Source organism: Bos grunniens, chromosome 10 (genome assembly GCF_055505025.1).
Source record: "Bos grunniens cultivar Pamir isolate PY7600 chromosome 10, Bosgru_T2T1.0, whole genome shotgun sequence".
In the NCBI taxonomy this organism is placed as follows: domain Eukaryota; kingdom Metazoa; phylum Chordata; class Mammalia; order Artiodactyla; family Bovidae; genus Bos; species Bos grunniens.
Genome location: NC_141174.1, coordinates 84,236,981 through 84,258,430, shown reverse-complemented (window position 1 = coordinate 84,258,430; position 21,450 = coordinate 84,236,981). Strand labels below are relative to the sequence as shown.

Below are 21,450 nucleotides of genomic sequence, written 5' to 3'. Positions count from 1 at the left end.
CGAGAGGAATGAAACTCAGTTTTCTCTCTAGAAGCAGCATAACAGCTGAAGATGACCAGCCAACCAAGTTTCTTTAGAGCCAATCACCCTGGTCAAGGACTGTTTCTTTACCTCGTAGAGTGCTTTTGTGCAGTTGACATAATATATCTTTGAAATGAAAACACAGAGGAAAACAAAACTATTGAAAATGCCAAGCAAATGGTTAAAGCTGATTCGGGGATTCTTATTTGGAATAGTAGTTTTTGAAGAAATACAGATGTAATTAGAGGGATTATAGGGTTAGATGGTGATTTTTATAGATCTTATGAAGGAGAGTTCTGGATCATTTTAAGGGTTTTACAGGTTGATGGCCCTAGGTCAAGTGTCTGGTTTTAGTCTTCTGAAACGTGAGGCTTTTCTTTTCCTTGATACACAGTTCAGTACAGGAATATTACTGTAATGCCTGTCAGCTACTTTACTGAGAAATACAACCATAAGGGATTGAGGAAATGAGAAAGAGAAAGGTTCCAGTTCTTGGAGAACTGGAAAAAGATCCTGAAGACAAAAAGCAAGAAAGAAGGAGGTTGAAAAAGTCTAAGTGCAAGAAAGAGAATGCCCAAAGTAGTGATAGCTGAGGTGTGAAAACTGAGACTCCCTTTGGAGTAGGGAAATCTGTGATAATTGGGAAGGGTCATGGGATCAGTTAGTGTTCCTGTGCCAGTGACCAAGAAGTGGGGTGGAGGAGGAGGGGAAATAAGAGAAGGAAGAATACAAGGAAGAGATGGAGCAGGGAGGGACAGAAGGAGGATGGAGAGAGGCCGGAGGAAGGAAGGGGCAGGAGAGAGGGGAGTGGTGGGAGGAGGGCAGGAGGAGGGGTAGAAGGAAAGGGGTAGGGTAGGAGGAGGAAGCCGGAGGGGCAGGAGAAGGAGGGGGAGGGGCAGGAGAAGGAGGGGGAGGGGCAGGAAGAGGGGCGGGGCATAAGGGAAGGGGAGGGGCAAGAGGAGGGGAGGGGCATAAGGGAAGGGGAGGGGCAGGACAGAAAGCAGAAGAGGCCAGGCTGAGATCAGCTCTGGCCCACATTGAAACCACTACCCAATTGATGCATAATAAATATTGGATTGGCCAAAAAATTCATTCGAGTTTTTCTATAAGATGTTACAGAAAAACTCAAGTGAACTTTTTGGCCAACCCATGATTTGTTGAACATTGAATGAATAAATTAATAGTTCTCTTTAATGTGAGAGAAATAAAGTAGATTTTTCTTTCCTAATCAGGATTTTTACTTAATTATAAAAGTAGGTTAAAGCAGAAAATCGTACAAGTGATACAGACACACACCTTTAACAGTTTATTTTTAACATAAAACACATGTACACTCACCAAGTGTTTGATGTGGGGGCCAAGGACTTTTCCTTGAGCGTGAACCCCTGATTGTCTTTCTTGCACAAACCACACCCATAGCATTATCAAAGGTTTCCATTTGGGTTTCTTTCAAGTGGAATGAGAATCTAAGACATTTGCAAAGCAATCTGAGTATAGAATGATGCTGAATTTTTATTATTTTTGCTTCTAATCATTTACAGTTGTCCAATCCACACCAAATTTGCCAGTTTTTTTTTTTTTTTTCTTGGCAACTTGCCTTTATCAAGTCTTTTCCAAAGCATTCAGCTTCATTTGTGTAGAAACAACTACCAACTACTCTTTCTTTTCGCGTTTTGTTTCATGGGCTTGTGTACTGTTTGAATATTTTATGTAATTACAAAGCCCTGGCATCATCGATTTGGGGACCATGGTTAAATTCCATAGGAACACAACTCATCTGGTGAGTGCAGAAGAGTACCAGGGAAGAACCTGCTGGAATCTTTTGTGGGAAGCCCAGTAGGAGCCATCTGAATGATAGGCATAGAGGCTAGGAGGAAATAAAACAGTTTCTTGGAGGACGGTCTTGGCAAACCCCTCCCTATAAAACGATGGCAGGTGTTCAGACAGTATTGATTTTTCTTTATGCCTGGCACAGTCCTGTACCTGGCATGCATCCTCATCCCTCAGAACTTAACAGTGGTATTTTCTAGAACCTTCTGTACCTAAAAGATTCAACGCAGTCAAGGTGTGTCACTGAGCTGCCAACTACCTGTTCCTTATGTACTGAAATAAATTTGTATGGCTCAGGTTAATATCGACACCCCACCCGCTTCCCTGGGGGTCAGAATCAATATCTTCAACTTGTAGAGATCCACCCATTGCGATTGTCCCCACCCCCACCACCCTACCCTGCCCCCTTCCTCACCAGTTTCTGTTTTTCCAACAGGGAATTCTAGGGATGTACTTAGAAAACACTTTATTGATGAAAGTGTCATTCACAGCAGGACTTTGTATTTCCTGGTGACTGGTATTTCCTCTCTCTCTCTCTCCGGTTTTCCTTTTTCCTCTCACTTCATTCTCTCTTTCCTTTCTTTTTTCACTTGTTATTTATTGGCCCTGCATTTGGACTAAGACTGTGCTGGTTGTTCTGTTTGTTGCAAAGGTGTATTAGAAACAGTTTCCTCAAGAAACCTACCACTGAGCTGAGGAATTTGCTGAAGGACTTCCCTGGTGGTCCAGGGGCTAACACTCCACACTCCCAGTTCAGGAGACCTGGGTTCAGTCCCTGGTCAGGGATCCCACATGCTACAACTAAGAGTCCGCAGGTTGCAACTAAAGATCCTACTTGCTGCAACGAAGATCAGAGATCCCACGTGCTGCAGCCAAATAAATTAAGGAAAAAAGAAAGCTGTGCTGTGACAGGACACCTCACTTTTCCAGAGACCCCAGTCCAGAAAACACAAATGGCTGTGAGAGTTGAGAACCTGGAAATAAGCAATGAAAACAAATATGCAGTTAGAAGAGGTGTCCTTAAGTCCGACTCTAAAATGGAAACATTTACTCCACGACAGCCAGCCAGGCCTTCTCCTTGAACCTGTTTGGTCTTGGTTTGGCTGCTGCTTGGTTGTCTAAAGGTTTTCGCGGCCAAGGCTGACCCTAAGGAAGCGGAGTTAAGAGGCGCAGGCTCATCCACAGTAAGGTGAGCAGTGCCTGACAGCAGGCAGAAACCGGCAGAGGGCCAACTGGATTCAGAAAGCCCCAGGCGTCTCCGTGCTCTCAGCCTGCTCTGCTCCAAGGCTGCCACCTTCTGCTGCACCGATTGATTGATACTCTGGTGACTCTGAGCCATCTAAACAAGGTTACTACAGCTCAGCATACTCTGTATGAGAAAGCGGGGCAAAGAAATAGAATGCACTTTTTTAAAGTTTGGAATTTCAATGGCTAGTTTCAATTATTTTAGAATATTCTCTAGTGAGACTGGTACATGTTTTCCTGTATCTACTTATTCTCTGATTATTTTTTGCAAGAAATGACAGAAAGTAAAACAGATGTGGGAAGCCACCACCTTATACAGACCGGGGAAGAAAATTGGTGTAATAAAATGACAAATGCTTGGTTTCACGGTGTGTTGTGTCCTAGGAGGCCCAGACCATAGTGGTTAAGGGTCCAGGCCGAGACACTGACTGTTGGCATTGGAATCAGGCTTCGCCACTCAATACCTTGTACTAAGTGACTTGGCATCTCTATGCCTCAGTTTCCTCACCTGCAGAGTGGGTATAAACAAAGTGTCTGACAGGATGGTTGTGGCAATTACATGAAATAATACTTGTAAGCGTTGAGATCAGTGGTAACTGTGTGGTCTTCTGGCTAATGTCATTTGTAACTCATCTCCTTCCCTTCTTGCCTTTACTGTTTAACTGCTGTGAGAGGAAGTTAGAGGGTTGGACTGAATACAGTAAAATGAATGCTTAACAATCATTTTTGATCTCCAGAGTGCAGTACGTGGAGATTTCACTTCAGTGCTAAGATTTTGGCTCTCTTTTCAAAGGTCGATATAATTTTATTCCTGATCAGGTTGCTCCCAAAATATCTCTTGGGTTGTATTAACTGAAGAGGAAAAGAAGTAAAGGTTTTGGTTTTTTTTTTTTTCCCTCTCTTTTTCTTGTTTTGTAGTTTGACCGTGTTCAAGTGGCACTGAGTTCATTGAGATAATCCCAGGCACACAGTGTCTGTGACATGATCCACCCTCGCTAGAGTCCAGGATGATTGGGGTGGGGGTGGGGGTTTGGGGGAAGTGTTGGCCCAGGCAGATACAGAAGGGCAGAGTCCCAGTTCCATGATGTCAATCTTGTACCAAATTTCAATGAGCATTATTTTCTACAGGAAATGAAATGATGGAGTGTTTAAAATCTAGAACAGGGTTGGGTAAATGGCATGACTTTTTTTTTCTGATTGGTGTGAACTGTTGGGTTGTTTCTCCTGCAAGGTGAATCGGAAAGTCTTGCTAGGAATGTGGCTCCCCCCACCGCTTGGAGGGGAGTATGTGATCTGTTTGCCAAAGGCCCTGGTAGCCTTCAATCTGTCAAAACGTTGCAAGCTGGGAGCAGTTTGCCAAAGCAAACTATCAAAGTGAAATAACACACGAGTTGCACACACACAGACACACACATGCTCTCCCATTCCCCAAACATTAATTTCGAATTGGGTCAGCAGGAACAAGACTTTGGGCCAGATTGCCAGTGTTTTGAAGAGCTGTGGGCACAGCTATGGACTACCAATTAGATAGGTATGTGTGAGGAGGGTGGGGTGTCCTAAAGTGGAGTCTGCAGTGTAGGGGTGGGAAGCTTCCAGCCCTTGGCCGAGTTTCATCTGGCCCCTGGGGTTATATATTGCTCTGGCTGCTGCGATTGCAGTCCAAAGAATAATTTCCCCTCTGGGGGAATTTATTCTATTCCATTCAGAGCAGAGCCCACTTAATAACTAAGATTTTATTCCAGCATGAATTTTATTGGGTACCCCTATGCATCTGAGCCTCACTAGGGCCCGACTTGATGAAGAAAAGAAGCATTTGAACATCTAAAGATAACTCGCGTAGCCTTTTTGCAACAAGAAGCACTCACAAACATTTTGTTACCAGACCTGTGTAAATCCTTTAAGAACAAATTTGGGGGAAGTCATGTAGAGACTCCAGTATTCTCGCCTGAAAAATCCCATGGACAGAGGAGCTTGGTGGGCTACAGTTCAAAGGGTCATGAAGAGTCGGACACCACTGAGCAACTGAACACACAGATGCAGAGACTCCAAAACATACTGATTTTTATAAATCCTTCATAAAATAGCTTTTAAAATCTCCCAGCATTACTTTGGACACTTTAAAATGCGTTAATTTTCACTATTTCCACTCATCTTGAAATTTCACAGGTCACAAGATGATGAAGGCATATTCATTAATTCAATGAATTAAGCTCTTTCTATATAGCACACACTCTGCTTGGTGCTGGGAGATAGAGGAGTGACCAAACAGGCTCCCTGATCTCGTGGAGCTTATATCCTAGTGGGCAGAGGAAGAAGTTTAAGTGAATAAAGACATACTATGTGAGATGGTAGGGCTTCCCTGGTGGCTCAGTGGTAAAGAATCTGCCTGCCAATGCAGGAGCCACAGGTTCGATCCCTGAGTTGGGAAGATCCCCTGGAGGAGGAAATGACAACCCGCTCCACTATTTCTGCCTGGGAAATCTCCTGTACTGAGGAGCATGGCGGGCTACAGTCCATGGAGTTGCAGAAGTGTTGGACATGACTTAGCGACTAAATAACAACAACACGTGAGATGGTAAGTGTTGTGGAGAAATAGAAATAGGCTAGGTTGGGAGAGGGTGTGGTGGGGAGGGAACATGCTATAGCCATATCTGGGAGGAGGGTTGACCAGGCAACCCTGGAATGTAGTTTCTCCAAGAGAGTGGAAAACCTAAAATTTCCCCTTCTCCCATTTTCCACTCCTTCTCCCACTCCAGGTCCCCCTGACTATTATGGCAGTGCAGCCTGGGGTGAGTGGTTATGCAAAACAGCTCCTGATTGCATTACAAATATGTGGCTTAGGTGTGTGCCAAGAACTTTGAAGGGCTGAGGTGTAACACATTTCTGGAGCTGCTGTTTGTTTTTTTTAACAAAACCACACCAATCTGGTTTTCTTTTTAAATGAGTAAACAGTGCCAGAATGTGTTACAAGTGATTCAGATTTGTGGGCACAGCTTCATAATGTATTTTCTTGCACATAAACTCATTTGAGACAGTCAGGGCGGGTGCCATTATTCCCATTTTACAGATGAAGGAATTGAGGTGCAAAGGTGATCTGCCCAAGGTTATGTAACCAAGGAGCATAAACTCCGGAATTGTGATGCCCACGTCTCTTGATTTCTAGATCAACCTAAATCTAGTAAGAATGCAAGTAGAAAATAACTGTTCTTTTCTCATCACCGTGTTCACACCTACTTCTTTAAATGGCCCTGCCTTGTCGAGGGAAGACAGATAGGTGGTTTTCTGGTCTGTTGCAGGTTTAATGAGCAGTCTCACTTACAAGTATCAAAAAGCCCCCAAAGATGTGTGTATGTGTAGGAGGGATAGCTTTAATGGCTACATGTCCATCCTTCTAGAAGTTTTAGTTTTCCTTTAGTAGCTTTAGTTTTCATTTTCCTTGGGTCATTTTTGGATGAATCTAAGACATCAGTAACTTCACCATCCAGACCTGCATCCTTAGCCCCCTGTGTGCTGAGCAGCACAAATCCATGTGCCTGTGCATTGGATAGTACAGAGACAGAACATTTTCATCCTCACAGAAAGTTGTCTTGGACAGCACTGGCTTAGAGCCTCAGCAAGTATAAATCAACTCCTTGATTCTTTTCACCACTCATTTTAATATTTTTCTGAATAGATGCCTTACTTGGAGGGATTTTGTGTATATTATGCTACATTAAAAGAAAGTCTAGTCAGATATAAAATCTTTAGTCTCCTATCCAATTTAAAGCTCCTTTCCTCCCACATCCTGGGCCTGGTCTGGCCTCAGAGCACTGTAGTAGGGAAGAGAAGGCTTGGCTGGTTTCTTCATACTCCTGGTTCCCCTCTGTGCCCTCTCCTTCTGGTCCTTGTTCCTCCAGGAGGGAGCATGGGGGAGAGAGGTAACTGGGCATGGAGGATCCCAATAGGAGTGGTGCCCACTGTCAGCTGATGTGGCTGTCTTGGCTTGGCAGATGTCAACACTGTGGATTCTCCTTTCAGGGCACTTTGGCTGGTCCTTTGAAGAACCTCCCCTCGCTGGGGTCTCCTGCTGTGGATCCCCTGGTGCAGGCTGTGCAAACATCGGCTGCCCCTTTACCACCTTCCCCCAGCTCCCGGGCCCCATGGGTACACACCTCATATCACCCTGTCTTTGGGGGTTACCTGATCCTGATGAGTTTATCTTCTTTGAGGAGGTCCTTACTGGAGGACTTAAGTCCCATTTTCCACAGGAGAACCCCAGCCTCTCCTGCCCCTGCAAGTTCTAGGTACACAGACTGCTCGCACTCCAGCTCTCTCTAATCACTCTGTGCTCCCAACACTCCAGCTAGGTTTTGACCTTTAGATACTTTTCAGGGGACAGTCAAGCACCACTCAGTATACTGCAGACACAGAGGGTCCAGATCAAGCTCTTAAATGGTTGCCCTACTTATTTCTTCCCCTTGTAGCAGGATGGAGGGGCTGTGCTCAGCACTCCTGTATCCCTAGCAAACGTGTCCCATTCTCCAGCCCATACCGCACTCCTTGTTCAGGCCGAAGGTTGAGGATGGGTGGGGCCAGAGGAGGACACCTCCATTTCTGGTCCTGAACAGATGGTTGCATTCTTCCCTTTGGAATGTGTGCATATGTCATCCCCTTGGTTCTTAGTTTTGGGGCCTCAATGCAGCCATACATTTAACACCTTGGTACAGGGGCACCTGGCATCCGTGGGGTAGCAAAGAGTTAGACATGACTGAGCAACTGAGCAGCAGCAGCATATCCCTTCCTCCTGCTTCTTGTCCCATCACATGATCTCTAGCCAGTCTGGCCACATCCATTCTGTGTGGTTTCCTAGGACCGGACTCATCTATACACAGTGGGAGTGAGGGTGGAACTTAGGGTTCCTAGAGATGGTGGGAGCTTTCCTAACTCCACAGGTCTTACCACCCCCTCCCCTGCCCCCAGCTTCAGACAGATTCTCCTTGTGCCTACCTCTACACAGCACAAGGGCTCATCTCTCAGCTACGTTGGAGGCCTCTAAAAGGTTGAGAACCACTGGGTTACCTGACTGTGCTCAGGGTTTAACCCTAAGAGGATTCCAAAGACAACCAAGTAGGACCAGTGGCCTTTTCGCTCTGATGCTTCAAACAGTGCCGTTGATGACGTGACGTCAGGGCACTCTGGGCATTTAATTAATTGGCAGTGACTCACTAACTGTGCTGGGCGTGTTCACCTCTGTTGTCCTCGGTGATCCTTACATATGGCAACCTTAAGGCTCACAGACGTGGGCTCACCCAGGATCACCTGGATGGGAATGACAGAGTTGGGATTCTAGCCTCAAAGTGTTTGAATCCAAAGCTTCATGTTCTTCCAGCTCACCCTGCTGCCTTGGGGCCAGTTGGCTCCTATTTCTACACCTTCTCTTTATTTGATGACAAGCCCTAATCAGGGCTGGTGACAGTAGGGCTTAACACAGCTAATCCCACCCGTGGAGAACATATGTGACACTGAAGAGCCAAGGACAGACAGAGGAATGGGTCTGAGGAAGCCCAGGCTGTGGGAGGGGAACTTCCCTGTCCAGGCTCGGAAGCCCCCCTTCTGGGCTGACATTACCACCTCCATGAGGACCAACATGCATGAGTACTTACTCTGTGCCAGGCACCATGTGTTATCTTATGCAGCCTTCCCAGACCTCCAGCCAGCCTCTGTTGTATCCTGATCTTACAAGGAAGGAGACTGAGGCTCAAAGAAATTCAATGTCCTGACCTGGAAACCTTGCCAGCAAGTGGTAAAGCAGAGTTTGATCCCAGGTCTGCCTCATGCCAAGGCCCCACCCACAGCACTCGGCTGTCTCCTTGCCTGTGGGGCTAGCCCTTTGCGTCTTCACTGGGTTTACATCCTAGGGCCCAGTTGGGCTGTGCTCCTTCCCTTGTGGCTCAGCTGGTAAAGAATCTGCCTGCAATGCGGCAGACCTGCGTTTGATCCCTGGGTTGGGAAGATCCCCTGGAGAAGGGAAAAGCTACCCACTCCAGTATTCTGGCCTGGAGAATTCCGTGGACTGTATAGTCCATGGGGTCACAAAGAGTCAGACGCAACTTAGTGACTTTCACTTCCTTCCAAAGATGAAACGGAAATATACCTTTCCACTATATGCTGCTGCCTAGAACGTGCTCACAGCTCTGCCTGTTGCTATTTTTCCTTTTCAGTGTCCTGGGTTCCCTCCTGCTGCTTGGACTCCAGCTCGTCTGCCCGCAGCCCTCCACTGAACACAGAAAGGTAAGCCATGGCCTTTCTGAGGCTTTCCTTTTCTGCCAAGGTCCTGGGGTCATACTAGTCATCCATGCCTTGAGTTTTATTCTGTTTGAAGGTGAGTCACTGCTGATTCTCAGAGGAAACACCATTTATAGGATGTTCACCCCTCCTAAGTCCTTGACCTTAAAAATGAAGCCAGTGCCCAGAGTCAGTCTCTGATCTGAAAGCAATGCTGGCCTTGCAGCACATGTCTGATAGAGTGGGTCAGCTAAGGAGAGGTCAGCGGGCAGACTCTACCCCCTAGGAGTGGAGGAGCACCAGCATGGAGCTTTAACCTCCTCTGGGGACACCTTCAGCGTGATGGGTGTGGATGGTTAGAGCTGTGGTGGGAGCCATCCATGATTTTCAGTAGAAGGACGCCAGCCAATAGCCAGGCAGGGAGGGAGAAAACAGGGAAACCAGGCCCTCTCTTTTTTCCTCCTCTCCATCTCCTGCTGGTGAGTCCCTCAACCTGAGCTCAGTCAAAGTACAGAAAACAAAGAAATCCATCGATGCAGTGCTCAAAGGCCAGCCTTCTGGGCAGCAGGGCTGGGTGGAGAAAGGTGGACAGAGCACCTGGAGGGACACGTGGACAGTATCAGGCACGCTTCCCTTCAGGTTCTGAGTGTTTCATAGTTAATGAACCATACGCTGTTGCCTAAACAAGCCCAATGCTGTCCTGCAGCAGAGCTGTTGCATGATTAATATTTCCTTAGAAATAGGTGCATGATGTGACCTTGGGAGGGTCCCTCAAATTCCTTTCTCCTGCCTAAGAACTCCTGGTGTCTAAAGGTAATGAAATGCAGACACGTCGGAGAGGACTAATAGGCCAGCCATTTGTATCTAAGTGTGACTGAATTGGTTGGAACCTTTCCTAGAGGGGTTTTCATAAGGGAAGTCCAGGAGAGAAGGGAGCCAAGAAACGAGTATGTGTACGGGTTTGCCCAGATATGCACCATCTTGGGACAAGTTCTTGATGTTCTTGTCTGATGAGTCTTGTTTCTTTTAGGTCTGTGGATTGTGTTCTGCCTTTGTCTTTCTGGGCCAGATATGAACCTGTATTGTGTGGTATTCTTCATTAGGGGTCAGCTCCATGAAAGTGGGATCTTACCTGTCTTGTTCATTACCCTATTTCTACCTCCTGGAATACAGCCTGGCATGTTGTAGGTGCTCAATAAAACACCTGTTGAATGACTGACTGAATGAGTGAGTGGAAAAACTGGCCAAGATCTAAACATTATTTTGGTGGATGCCTGGCAATTTACACCCTTCTTAACCAGGTAGCTCAGTGGTAAAGAATCCACCTGCCAATACAGGAGACGTGGGTTCGACCCCTGGGTTGGGAAGATCCGCTGGAGAAGGAAATGGCCAACCCTCTCTGGTATTCTTGCCTGGAAAATCCCATAGACAGAGGAGCCTGGCAGGCTACAGTCCATGGTATCGCAAAGAACTGGACATGGCTTAGTGACTAAAAACAAAGACAAATATTTTACTGCATCATTCCCATTCATGATTTCAAGAGTCAGAAAGGACAACTATTATAGATTGAATGTTTGTATTCCACCCCAACCCCCCACCCCCATGCTAGCCCAAGATTGGTGTGCTAAAACCTAACCTATGTGATGGTATTTGGAGGCGGGGCCTTTGGGAGGTGATTAGGTGATGGAGTGGGGTCCTCAAGAATGGGCTTAGTCCTTGTTAGCAATAGAGGAGAGCTTGCTGCCCCGTCCTGTGAGGATACAATGAGAAGTCTGCACCCCAAGGTTGGGACTTTGCTGGCACCCTAACCTCAGACTTCCAGCCTTCAGAACTGTGAGAAATCAGTTTCTGTTGTTTATACAGCACTTGATCTATAATACTTTGTTTTAGCAGCCCAAATTGACTAAGAAATTGGCCCTGAGAAGTGGCGATGCTGCTATAACAAATATATAAAATGTGGAAGGGGCTTTGGAACTGGATACTTGGTAGAGACTGAGGAGGTTTGAGGTGCAGGCTACAAAAAGCCTGTGATGACATAAATGGATTTTTTAAAGTGACTCTGGTAAGAGCTCAGAAACGAAAGAGGGGGCTGTAGAGAAACCTCAATCTTCCTAGAAAATCCCTAAGTAATCTCAAGTAAAATGTTGGTAGAAATATGGACGTTAAAGGCCATTCCGATGGGTTCTTAGATGGTCATGAGGAACAAGCTGTTGGAAACTGGAGGAAAGGCTGTGCTGGTTATAAAGTGGCAAAGAACTTGGCTCATTCCTGCTGTAGTGTTTTGTGGCAGGTAGGACTTGTAAGGGATGAAGTCAGATATTTAACCAAAGCCATTTCTAAGCAAAGTGTTGAAGGAGTGGCCTGGTTTCTCTCGACTGCTCATAGTAAAATGTGAGAAGAGAGAACTGATTTAAAGACGGAATTGTTAACTGGAAAGGAAGCACAACACAGAAGTTAAAGATTTGGAAATTCTTCAGCGGATCCATATTGAAAAGAATGAGAAAGCCTGTCCAGGAAAGAACAAACGCTAAGGGTGTGGTTGAGAGACTGATAAGGCGATTAGTCAGCCATCTTGACAGAAGCGAAGCCAGAGGCTATTGTCCAAGACAGTGGAAGACTGTAAGGGGGCGGTGGTGCCCTCCAGACCTGGTCCATCTTGGCACCATCTCCCTTCGTGCTTTCCACTCCCCACACTCAGGCTGAGTTCCTAGGCTGCCCCAGGTGCTGCTCCAGTGATGACCCAGCGAGGTTGGGCTGTGCCCAGGAGAGCCTTGGGGGGCATGACTACCTCCACCCAGATTTCCAAGGACAAGGCTTGAGCCAAGGTCCCAGGACCCCAACCCTGGAGAACCACAGTGAGGGTAGGGCAGCCCGGAGCTTTGGGGCCCCAACCTGTTCAGGCAGAACCGTGGGCCCAGTGGGCCTGGAGAGCAGAGCACAGAGCCAAAGAGAATTATTCTTATGCCTTTATGAACCTTTCCTGGGTGGGTTGCAGACTTTCTTCTTTCCTCTTCTTCCCATTTGGAATGGGAATGTCTGTACTGTGCCTGTCTTACCGTTACATTTTGGAAGCACATAACATGTTTGATTTCACATGTTCATAGCTGGACAGCAGTTTGCTCATACCTTGAGCATGGACAGTATCAGGCACGCTTCCCTTCAGGCTGAAGGGAAGCCCTTCCCTTCCCATGAATCATAAGCCCTTCCCTTCCCATGAATCATACCTTGAGTCTCACCTATGTCTGATTTAAATGATATTTAGGTGAAACTTAGAACCTAGACTTTAATAATGATGCTGGAACCAGTTAATGCTTTCTAGGTTATTGGGATGGAATGAATGTATTTTGCCTGTAAGAAATATGTGAATTTGGGGGGCCCAGGGATAGAATATTATAGACTACATGTGTCCCCCCAAACTCATATGTTGAAACTAAATCCCCAGTGTGATGCTCTTTGGAGGTGGGACCTTTGGAAGGTGATTAGGTCATGAGACGATAAATGTCCCTTATTAAAAGGGTTATAGAGGGATCTCTTGCTTCCTCTGCTGTGTGAGGATACAGGGAGAAGATTGCTGTCAATGAACTAGGAAATTGGTTCTCCCCAGACATCAAATCCACAGGCCCTTTCATCTTGAACACCCCAGCCTTCAGAATTGTGAAAAATAAATTTATGTTTTCCATAAACCACCCAGTCTATAGCACTGCTTTTATTGCAGCTGGATCAAACAATTGTCTGTTTTCATTATTATGTTATGTTATTTATTAGTGTTTAGAGCTATCAGGGTTATTAATCTTAACAGTTGAATCAGTCTACCAGTGTTCTTTTTTTCTTTTGGTATTATTCAAATAGACCTTCATACCTTAAAATATTTTATAAATGCTCAGTTTACTTTGCTGTGTCTATTAATTTTTCAAGTCAGCCTGAATGGTATATACGTAACCTGAACAAAAGTTTCACAAAAAGGTACTGCCTCCATTTTGCTTTGTTTCTTCCTTTCTTTCTTTTCTTTTTTAATTTATTCTCTTTAGAAAGTTGTACCATAATGTGCTTGGTAAGTCTCCATATTTCTTAAGTAAAGTATTTATTCTGAGAAATTTGAAAAATGATTTATGAATCACTTTAGAATGTCAAATTTAGAAATTGAGTAAAAGGTTTCACATTTTAGTGTATTGGTTTGCCTTGTCAAAATATTAAGAACTTTGTAGTAGAAAGTTAGATTGGGAAAATTTTTTTCGAAATCGCTTATAGATTCCTTTACTCAGACAGTACACATTTTAGGACAGTTCTCAAATATAATTATGTGCATTTTAGTTGCCAGGATCATTGTCATTGTCATTCACCTCAGAGAAGGAAGATTCAGTGCTTTTTTGGGTCGCAAATTTCTTCCTGACGTTTTGTTGGAGTTCTGTGAAGCCGTGGCTGTCATCCTTCCTGACTGTCCCCAGAGCCCTGGAGCAACGACAGTACTGGCAGTAATAGCATCCGTTTATTTCTGCAACATGAGAAATAAGGAGATACCTATTAAAAGAGGCTGGAAATGTTTTCCTATAAATGGTCAGTTGTGATTGTTCTAGGCTTTCTGGGCTACAAAATCTCTGTCACAACTAGTCAGCTCTGCTTTTGTAGCACAAATTCAGTCATAAACAACTTGTCAATAAATGTACATGTCTGTGTTCCAATAATACTTTATTTGCAAAACACTGGATTTGGCCCATAACCCACCGTTTGCCAGCCACTGCTCTAAAGTCAAGATAGAGAAGAGTTAACTGTAATTACTGTATATGTATTTCGAGGTTGGAAATTGTCTCCTCCTGGGACCTTAAGAAACACAAAGGATTTGAGGGAAAAAAAAAGTATATTTTTTAGGGGAAAAATATATTTTTTCATGAAAACATAAGAATTATGATTGCTATCAAATTGTTTTCGTTGCTTGGATAAATCATGATTGAATTCCTGCTGACTGCTTTGTGGCAAGATCCACTCTCAATCTGTAGAAGAGAGCAGCAGCAAGAATTAGAAAACCATTTATGGTAAATTCTTAAGGGACAGCATTACGAATTTGTGCACACTGTAGTTCAGTATGCATATGAAAACCACCCTCCAAAAGACATCTCTTTTTCTTTCTCATTACTATAGCATGTCCAACTTTAGCATATGGAAGCATTTCTACACTGTAAGTTATTCTGAGTAAAAGACATAATTTGTAAACGCTGTCAAATAAACTATGCATTTCTAAATGCTACTCGGGTGACTGGATACATCTCTGTAAAAACTGTCCCATAATAGTGCAGGAAAAGAGGACTCAGTGCAGAGTGTAAGTAGCTCTTTCAAGATATTTTTATCCAGATGTCTTCCTCTTGCTCCTGATGGATGGCATCAGAAAGGACTGTTCAGCCTCTGTTCTTGGTAGTTATTTAATGACACTTGGCAAGTGATTTCATTTTAAAAACTCTCTGTGGCTTCGTTTGTAGATAAGGTAAGATCAAGAGTGGAAAAAACTTGTCCCAGACTCTAATAAAAACCATACGTTATTAGTACAAGAGAATATGTAGATTGTAGAAAGCTTTTAAGTTAATGAAAGTGTTCTGTCTGTCTGACAGACGTTCACTGAGCAAGTTGCTCTATAAGTCATAAAGTGTATGGTCACATAATCTATTTAGGAAAAAATCATGAAACATGTTATTTTATTCCTACAAATGGAGAAACATTAATATACTTGAATCACCACTGCTTAACTTTTTTTTTTTTAGTTTACTTTTTAATTATGCATGTATATTGGGCTTCCCTGGTAGCTCAGCTGATAAAAGAATCCACCTGCGAGGCAGGAGACCCCAATTCGACTCCTAGGTCAGGAAGATCCCCTGGAGAAAGGATAGGCTACCCACTCCAGTACTCATGGGCTTCTGTGGTGGCTCAGATGGTAAAAAATACACCTGCAATGTGAGACCCTGGGATCGATCCCTAGGTTGGGAAGATCCCCTGGAGGAGGGCATGGCAACCCACTCCAGTATTCTCGCCTGGAGAATCCCCATGGACACAGGAGGCTGGTGGGCTACAGTACATGGGGTCACAAAGAGTCAGATACAATAAGCGACTAAGCACAGCACATGCATGTTTATTATAGGAAATTTAGAAAACAATGAAAAACAATGAGGAGGAAAATAAAAACCCACTCCTAGGGCTACCAGCCAAAGAGAAGTGCTCTTCAATTTATTTATAGAAACTTTAAAACAAACAAAGAAAAAAACCCAGACATACTACGAAATGAAATAAGAGTGAAGTAAAATATTTGTTTTGCTAACTGGTTTGCAAGTCACAATATGAATAGCTGGGGCCCTTGGAAAGGGTTTAGAGCCTACTATTACTGTGTACAGGCTTCCCTGGTGGTTCAGTAATAAAGAACCCACCTGCCAATGCAGGAGATTCGGGTTTGATCCCTAGGTTGGGAAGATCTCCTGTAAAAGGAAATGGCAACCTACTCCAGTATTCTTGTCTGGGAAATCTCATGGACAAAGGAGCCTGGTAGGCTATAGTCCATGGTAGCCCAAAAAGTCAGACGTGACTTAGCAATTAAACAACACCTAAAACAATTGACTTCAGATTGCCTCTTGACAATGTCCTACAATTGGATATTGAAGAGAAAGCCTATAGACGGACAAAAATAAGTTTTAGGTAACATGAAATTTCTGATATTATTTCTCCTGTATTCCACATCCACAAAGGAGAAAACAGTAAGGTTTGTTGAAGAAAATATATGAAAATATCCTGATGACTTGGGATAGGCAAGGGTTTCTTAAACAACACACCAAAAGAACTAATCATAAAAAAATTTGAACTGCATGATAATTGAGGAGTTTTATTTATTATCATACACCATGAAGAGTGAAAAGATAAGCCAAAGACAGGGTGAAGATATTCACAATTACATATTTGACCAAAGATTCATATTCAGATTATATAAAGAAACTACTATTAAGAAAATGTTAAGCAATTAAATTTTTAAATTGGCAGAAGACTTGAACAGATGCTTTGTGTAAGAGGATATTCTAATGGCCAATAAGCATGTGAAATATCCTCAGTCAGTCAGTTCAGTCACTCAATTGTGTCCGACCCTGTGATCCCATGGACTGTGCATGCCAGGCTGCCCTGTCTATCACCAACTCCTGGAGCTTGCTCAAACGCATGTGCATTGAGTTGGTAATGCCATCCAACCATCTCATCCTCTGTCACCCCCTTCTCCTCCCGCCTTCAATCTTTCCCTGCATCAGGGTCTTTTCCAATGAGTCAGTTCTTTGCATCAGGTGGCCAAAGTATTGGAGTTTCAGCTTCAACATCAGTCCTTCCAGTGAATATTCAGGATTGACTGGTTTGATTTCCTTGCAGTCCAAGGGACTCTCAAGAGTCCTCTCCAACACCACAGTTCAACAGCCTCAATTCTTTGGCGCTCAGCTTTCTTTAGAGTCCAACCCTCATATCCATACATGACTACTGGAAAAACCATAGTTTTGATTAGATGGACCTTTGTTGGCAAAGTAATGTCTCTGCTTTTTAATATGCTATCTAGGTTGGTCATAGCTTTTCTTCCAAGGAGCAAGCATCTTTTAATTTCATGGCTGCAATCACCATCTGCAGTGATTTTAGAGCCCCAAAACATAAAGTTGCTCACTGTTTCCATTGTTTCCCCAATGCTCAATCAAAATCATTAATTAAGTGGGACTTCCCTGGTGATTCAGTGGCTAAAACTCTGCTCTCCCAGTGTGGGACCCAGATTCAATCTCTGGTCCAAGAACTAGGTCCTGCATGCCACAACTAAGAGTTCACATGCCACAACTAAAGATCCTGCATGTTGCAATGAAAATTGAAGATCCTGTGAGCTGCAATACAGGAGACATGGGCTCAGTCCCTGGGTTGGGAAATGGATCTTCCCTGGAGTAGGAAGTGGCAACCCACTCCAGTATCCTTGCCTGGAAAATTCCATAGACAGAGCCTGGTGAGCACAGAGTCAGACGCGACTGAACACACACACACACATTGCTCTGGACATCACAAACAGATCATAAAAGCAGGACTGAATGGTTCAAACTGTTTCTAAATAGCTTACCTATCCTAGTACAATTTTTAAGAATATGGGAATATGAAAATATCCAGTACCCAACAAGGTAAAATTCAAGATGTCTGGTTTTAGTCAAAGATTACCAGGCATGCACAGAAGTAGAAAATCATTAGCATTATTCTCCATAATGAGGAGAACAATCAATTGAAACCAACTCTGAACTGACACAGATACTAGAATTTGAAAACAAGGGTATTAAAAGTTATTAAAACTGTATCCCATATATTCAAAAAGTTAAGTGGAGGTTTGGGAAATATTAAAAAAAATGTCAAACTTCTGGAGATGAAAATGAGAAATACACTGGATGGGATTAATGGAAGACTAGATGTGGACAATAAAAGAGAACCTGAAGATATACGAATAGAAACTTTTTTCTAAAAAGAATTTTAAAAAAGATGAGCATCAGTGAACCCTGTAACGACTTCAGGTGAATTTATGTGTATGCAGTTGGAGTACCAAAAGGAGAAGAAGTGAGGGGTGACAGAAAAATATTTTTTAAACATTAGGAAATACTCTGATTTTGATTAAAACTATGAATCTAATACCAATGAACTCCAAACACTAGAAACATGAAGAAAATGGCACCTTTACACCATGGTCAAATTGCTTAAAATTCAGTGATAAAAGTAAGCAAAAATTTGAATCCTTTAGGGGGGAAAAAAAACACATTACATCCACAGAAACAAAGAAAAAGATGACAACATATTCCTTGTCTGCTGTCACTCATGCATGTGAAGCGATATCTTTAAAATACTGAAAGAATAAAACTGTCAACCTGGAATTCTATATCCAGAAAAAACATCTTTCAAAAATGAAAGTAAAGACATGTTCATACATAAGTGCTGAGTCACACATGTAACACCAAAACCGTTAAAGGAAATTATTAAAGCAGAAGGAAAATGATACAAAAAAATACAGATCTATACATGAAATGAACCAGAAATAATAATTACATGGGTAAATATATACAGTTTTGAAAAATAATTAAGTCTCTTTCAAAGATTGACTCTTTAAATGAAAATAATATAATGTGTTGTGGAGGTAATAATGTATGTGTAAGTAAAATGTATGGGACCAATATTGTAAATGCCAGAAGAAGATAAATGGAAATATAATATTAGAAGGTTCTTATAATATGTATAAAATTGTATATAACTTGAAAGTAGACTACAATAAGTTAAAGATGTATATTATAAACCTTAAAATAACAGAGTAACAAATCAAAGAATTTTAGCTCACAGAATTGTTTTAGGAAATAAAATAGAGTCATAAAAATACTCCAACAATTCAAAAAAAGACAGAAATAGATGAAAATGAGATGGGATAATTAGAAAACAAATAGCAAGTTGATAGACTTAAATATAGTTATATTAATATATAACTATTATATATATTGAGTTCCAGAAAAACATCTATTTCTGCTTTATTGACTATGCCAAAGCCTTTGACTGTATGTATCACAATAAACTGTGGAAAATTCTTAAAGAGATGGGAATACCAGACCACCTGACCTGCCTCTTGAGAAATTTGTATGCAGGTCAGGAAGCAACAGTTAGAACTGGACATGGAACAACAGACTGGTTCCAAATAGGAAAAGGAGTACATCAAGGCTGTATATTGTCACCCTGTTTATTTAACTTATATGCAGAGTACATCATGAGAAACGCTGGACTGGAAGAAACAGAAGCTGGAATCAAGATTGCCAGGAGAAATATCAATAACCTCAGATATGCAGATGACACCACCCTTATGGCAGAAAGTGAAGAGGAATGAAAAAGCCTCCTGATGAAAGTAAAAGTGGAGAGTGAAAAAGTTGGCTTAAAGCTCAACATTCAGAAAACGAAGATCATGGCATCCGGTCCCACCACTTCCTGGTAAATAGATGGGGAAACAGTGGAAACAGTGTCAGACTTTATTTTTCTGGGCTCCAAAATCACTACAGGTGGTGACTGCAGCCATGAAATTAAAAGACACTTACTCCTTGGAAGGAAAGTTATAAACCTAGATAGCATATTGAAAAGCAGAGACATTACTTTGCCAACAAACATCCGTCTAGTCAAGGCTATGGTTTTTCCTGTGGTCATGTATGGATGTGAGAGTTGGACTGTGAAGAAGGCTGAGCGCCGAAGAATTGATGCTTTTGAACTGTGGTGTTGGAGAAGACTCTTGAGAGTCCCTTGGACTGCAAGGAGATCCAACCAGTCCATTCTGAAGGAGATCAGCCCTGGGATTTCTTTGGAAGGAATGATGCTAAAGCTGAAACTGCAGTACTTTGTCCACCTCATGCGAAGAGTTGACTCATTGGAAAAGACTCTGATGCTGGGAGGGATTGGGGGCAGGAGGAGAAGGGGACGACAGAGGATGAGATGGCTGGATGGCATCACTGACTCGATGGCCGTGAGTCTGAGTGAACTCTGGGAATTGGTGATGGACAGGGAGGCCTGGCGTGCTGTGATTCATGGGGTCGCAAAGAGTTAGACACGACTGAGCGACTGACCTGATCTGATCTGATATTAATATAACTACATTTAAGTCTATCAACTTGCTATTTGTTTTCTAGCTATCCCATCTCTTTTTCTTCTATTTCTGTCTTTTTTTAAAGCACCTCAACTAAAAGGCAGAGTTTGAGCAGGTTGGATAAAAAACAAGACAGTCAACTGTATGCTGTCTACAAGAAACACACGTAACCATAAAGACACAGATTAGGTTAAAATTAGAAGGATGGAGGAAGACATACCATGTTAACATCAGTCAAAAGGAAGCTAGAGAGACTCTATCAGTATCAGATAAAGTAGATTTTAGAGCGAAGAATATTACCAAATATAAAAAAGTCATTTCATTATGTTAAAGGGGTCAATTCATCAGAGGACATAACAATCCTAAACATTTATGTACCTAATAATAAAGCTTCAAATTACTGAAGTCAATCAGTAACTGCAAGGAGAAACAGAAAAATCCACAATTACTGCCTGAGGTTTTAATGGTGGTAGTTTAGTTGCTAAGTCATATCCTACTCTTGTAACCCCATGGACTGGAGCCTGCCATGGGATTTCCCAGGCAAGAATGCTGGAGTGAATTGCCATTTTCTCCTCCTTGGGATATTCCCGACCGGGGGATGAATCTGAGTCTCCTGCATTGCATGCAGATTTTTTACCAACTGAGCCACCCCCTTTCCAAACACTGATAGAGTACTTAAACCAAAAAATCGGTAAGAATGGAGAAGATTTAACTATGACTAACAGTCAGCTGGACCCAATGGACATTTGTAGAACATTCCCCCAAATAAAACCAAATATGTATTCATTTCAGATGCATGAAGAACACTTACTAAGATAAATCATATTTGGGGCCATAAAGCAAGTCTCAATAGACATGATTCAAATCACAGTTTATTCTCTAATCACTGTGGAATTGATTTAGCAATCAATATAAAAGATATCTGGAGAATTCCTAAATATTTGGAATGGAATAAAACATTTCTAAATAATCCATCTCAAAGAAGAGATGAAAGAGAAATTAGAAATTACTTTGACCTGAATGAAATTAAAAACAAAAAATAATAGAAATTGTGAGATGCTGTTAAAATAGCACACAGGGGGAAATTTATATAACTAATCAACTATAAAGACAAAAAAGGTCTCAAATCAGTAACCTCAGCTTTCCACCATAAACAACTAGAAAGACAACAGTGATTAAACTCAAAGTAAGAAGAAAGGAAATAATAAGACCAAAGCAGAAACCTCTAAAGTAGAAACAGAAAAACCATAAAGGAAACCATTTATTCCAAAAGTTGGTTCTTTGAACGATCAATGAAATGAATAAATCTTGAACCAGAATCATTAGAGAAAAAAGTTGAAGACATAAATGATCATTATCAGGAGACAGAGTAGTAACATCACCACAGATTCTGTAGATATTAATAAGGATAAGAGAATATTATGAATTCTTTATTCTTATAAATTCAACAACTTACATGA

General features: G+C 42.5%; 1 protein-coding gene across 3 annotated transcripts in view; it reads left to right on the top strand.

Moving 5' to 3' along the window:
• The window catches only part of THSD4 (thrombospondin type 1 domain containing 4), a 676,260-nt gene that overhangs the window by 36,744 nt on the left and 618,066 nt on the right, over window positions 1–21,450 (top strand). For all 3 annotated transcript variants that reach the window (XM_086322751.1, XM_086322752.1, XM_086322753.1), the window contains exon 3: window positions 9,297–9,366. In XM_086322751.1, coding sequence (XP_086178877.1) covers window positions 9,297–9,366 — 70 coding nt within the window. The remainder of the gene's footprint in view (window positions 1–9,296; window positions 9,367–21,450) is intronic.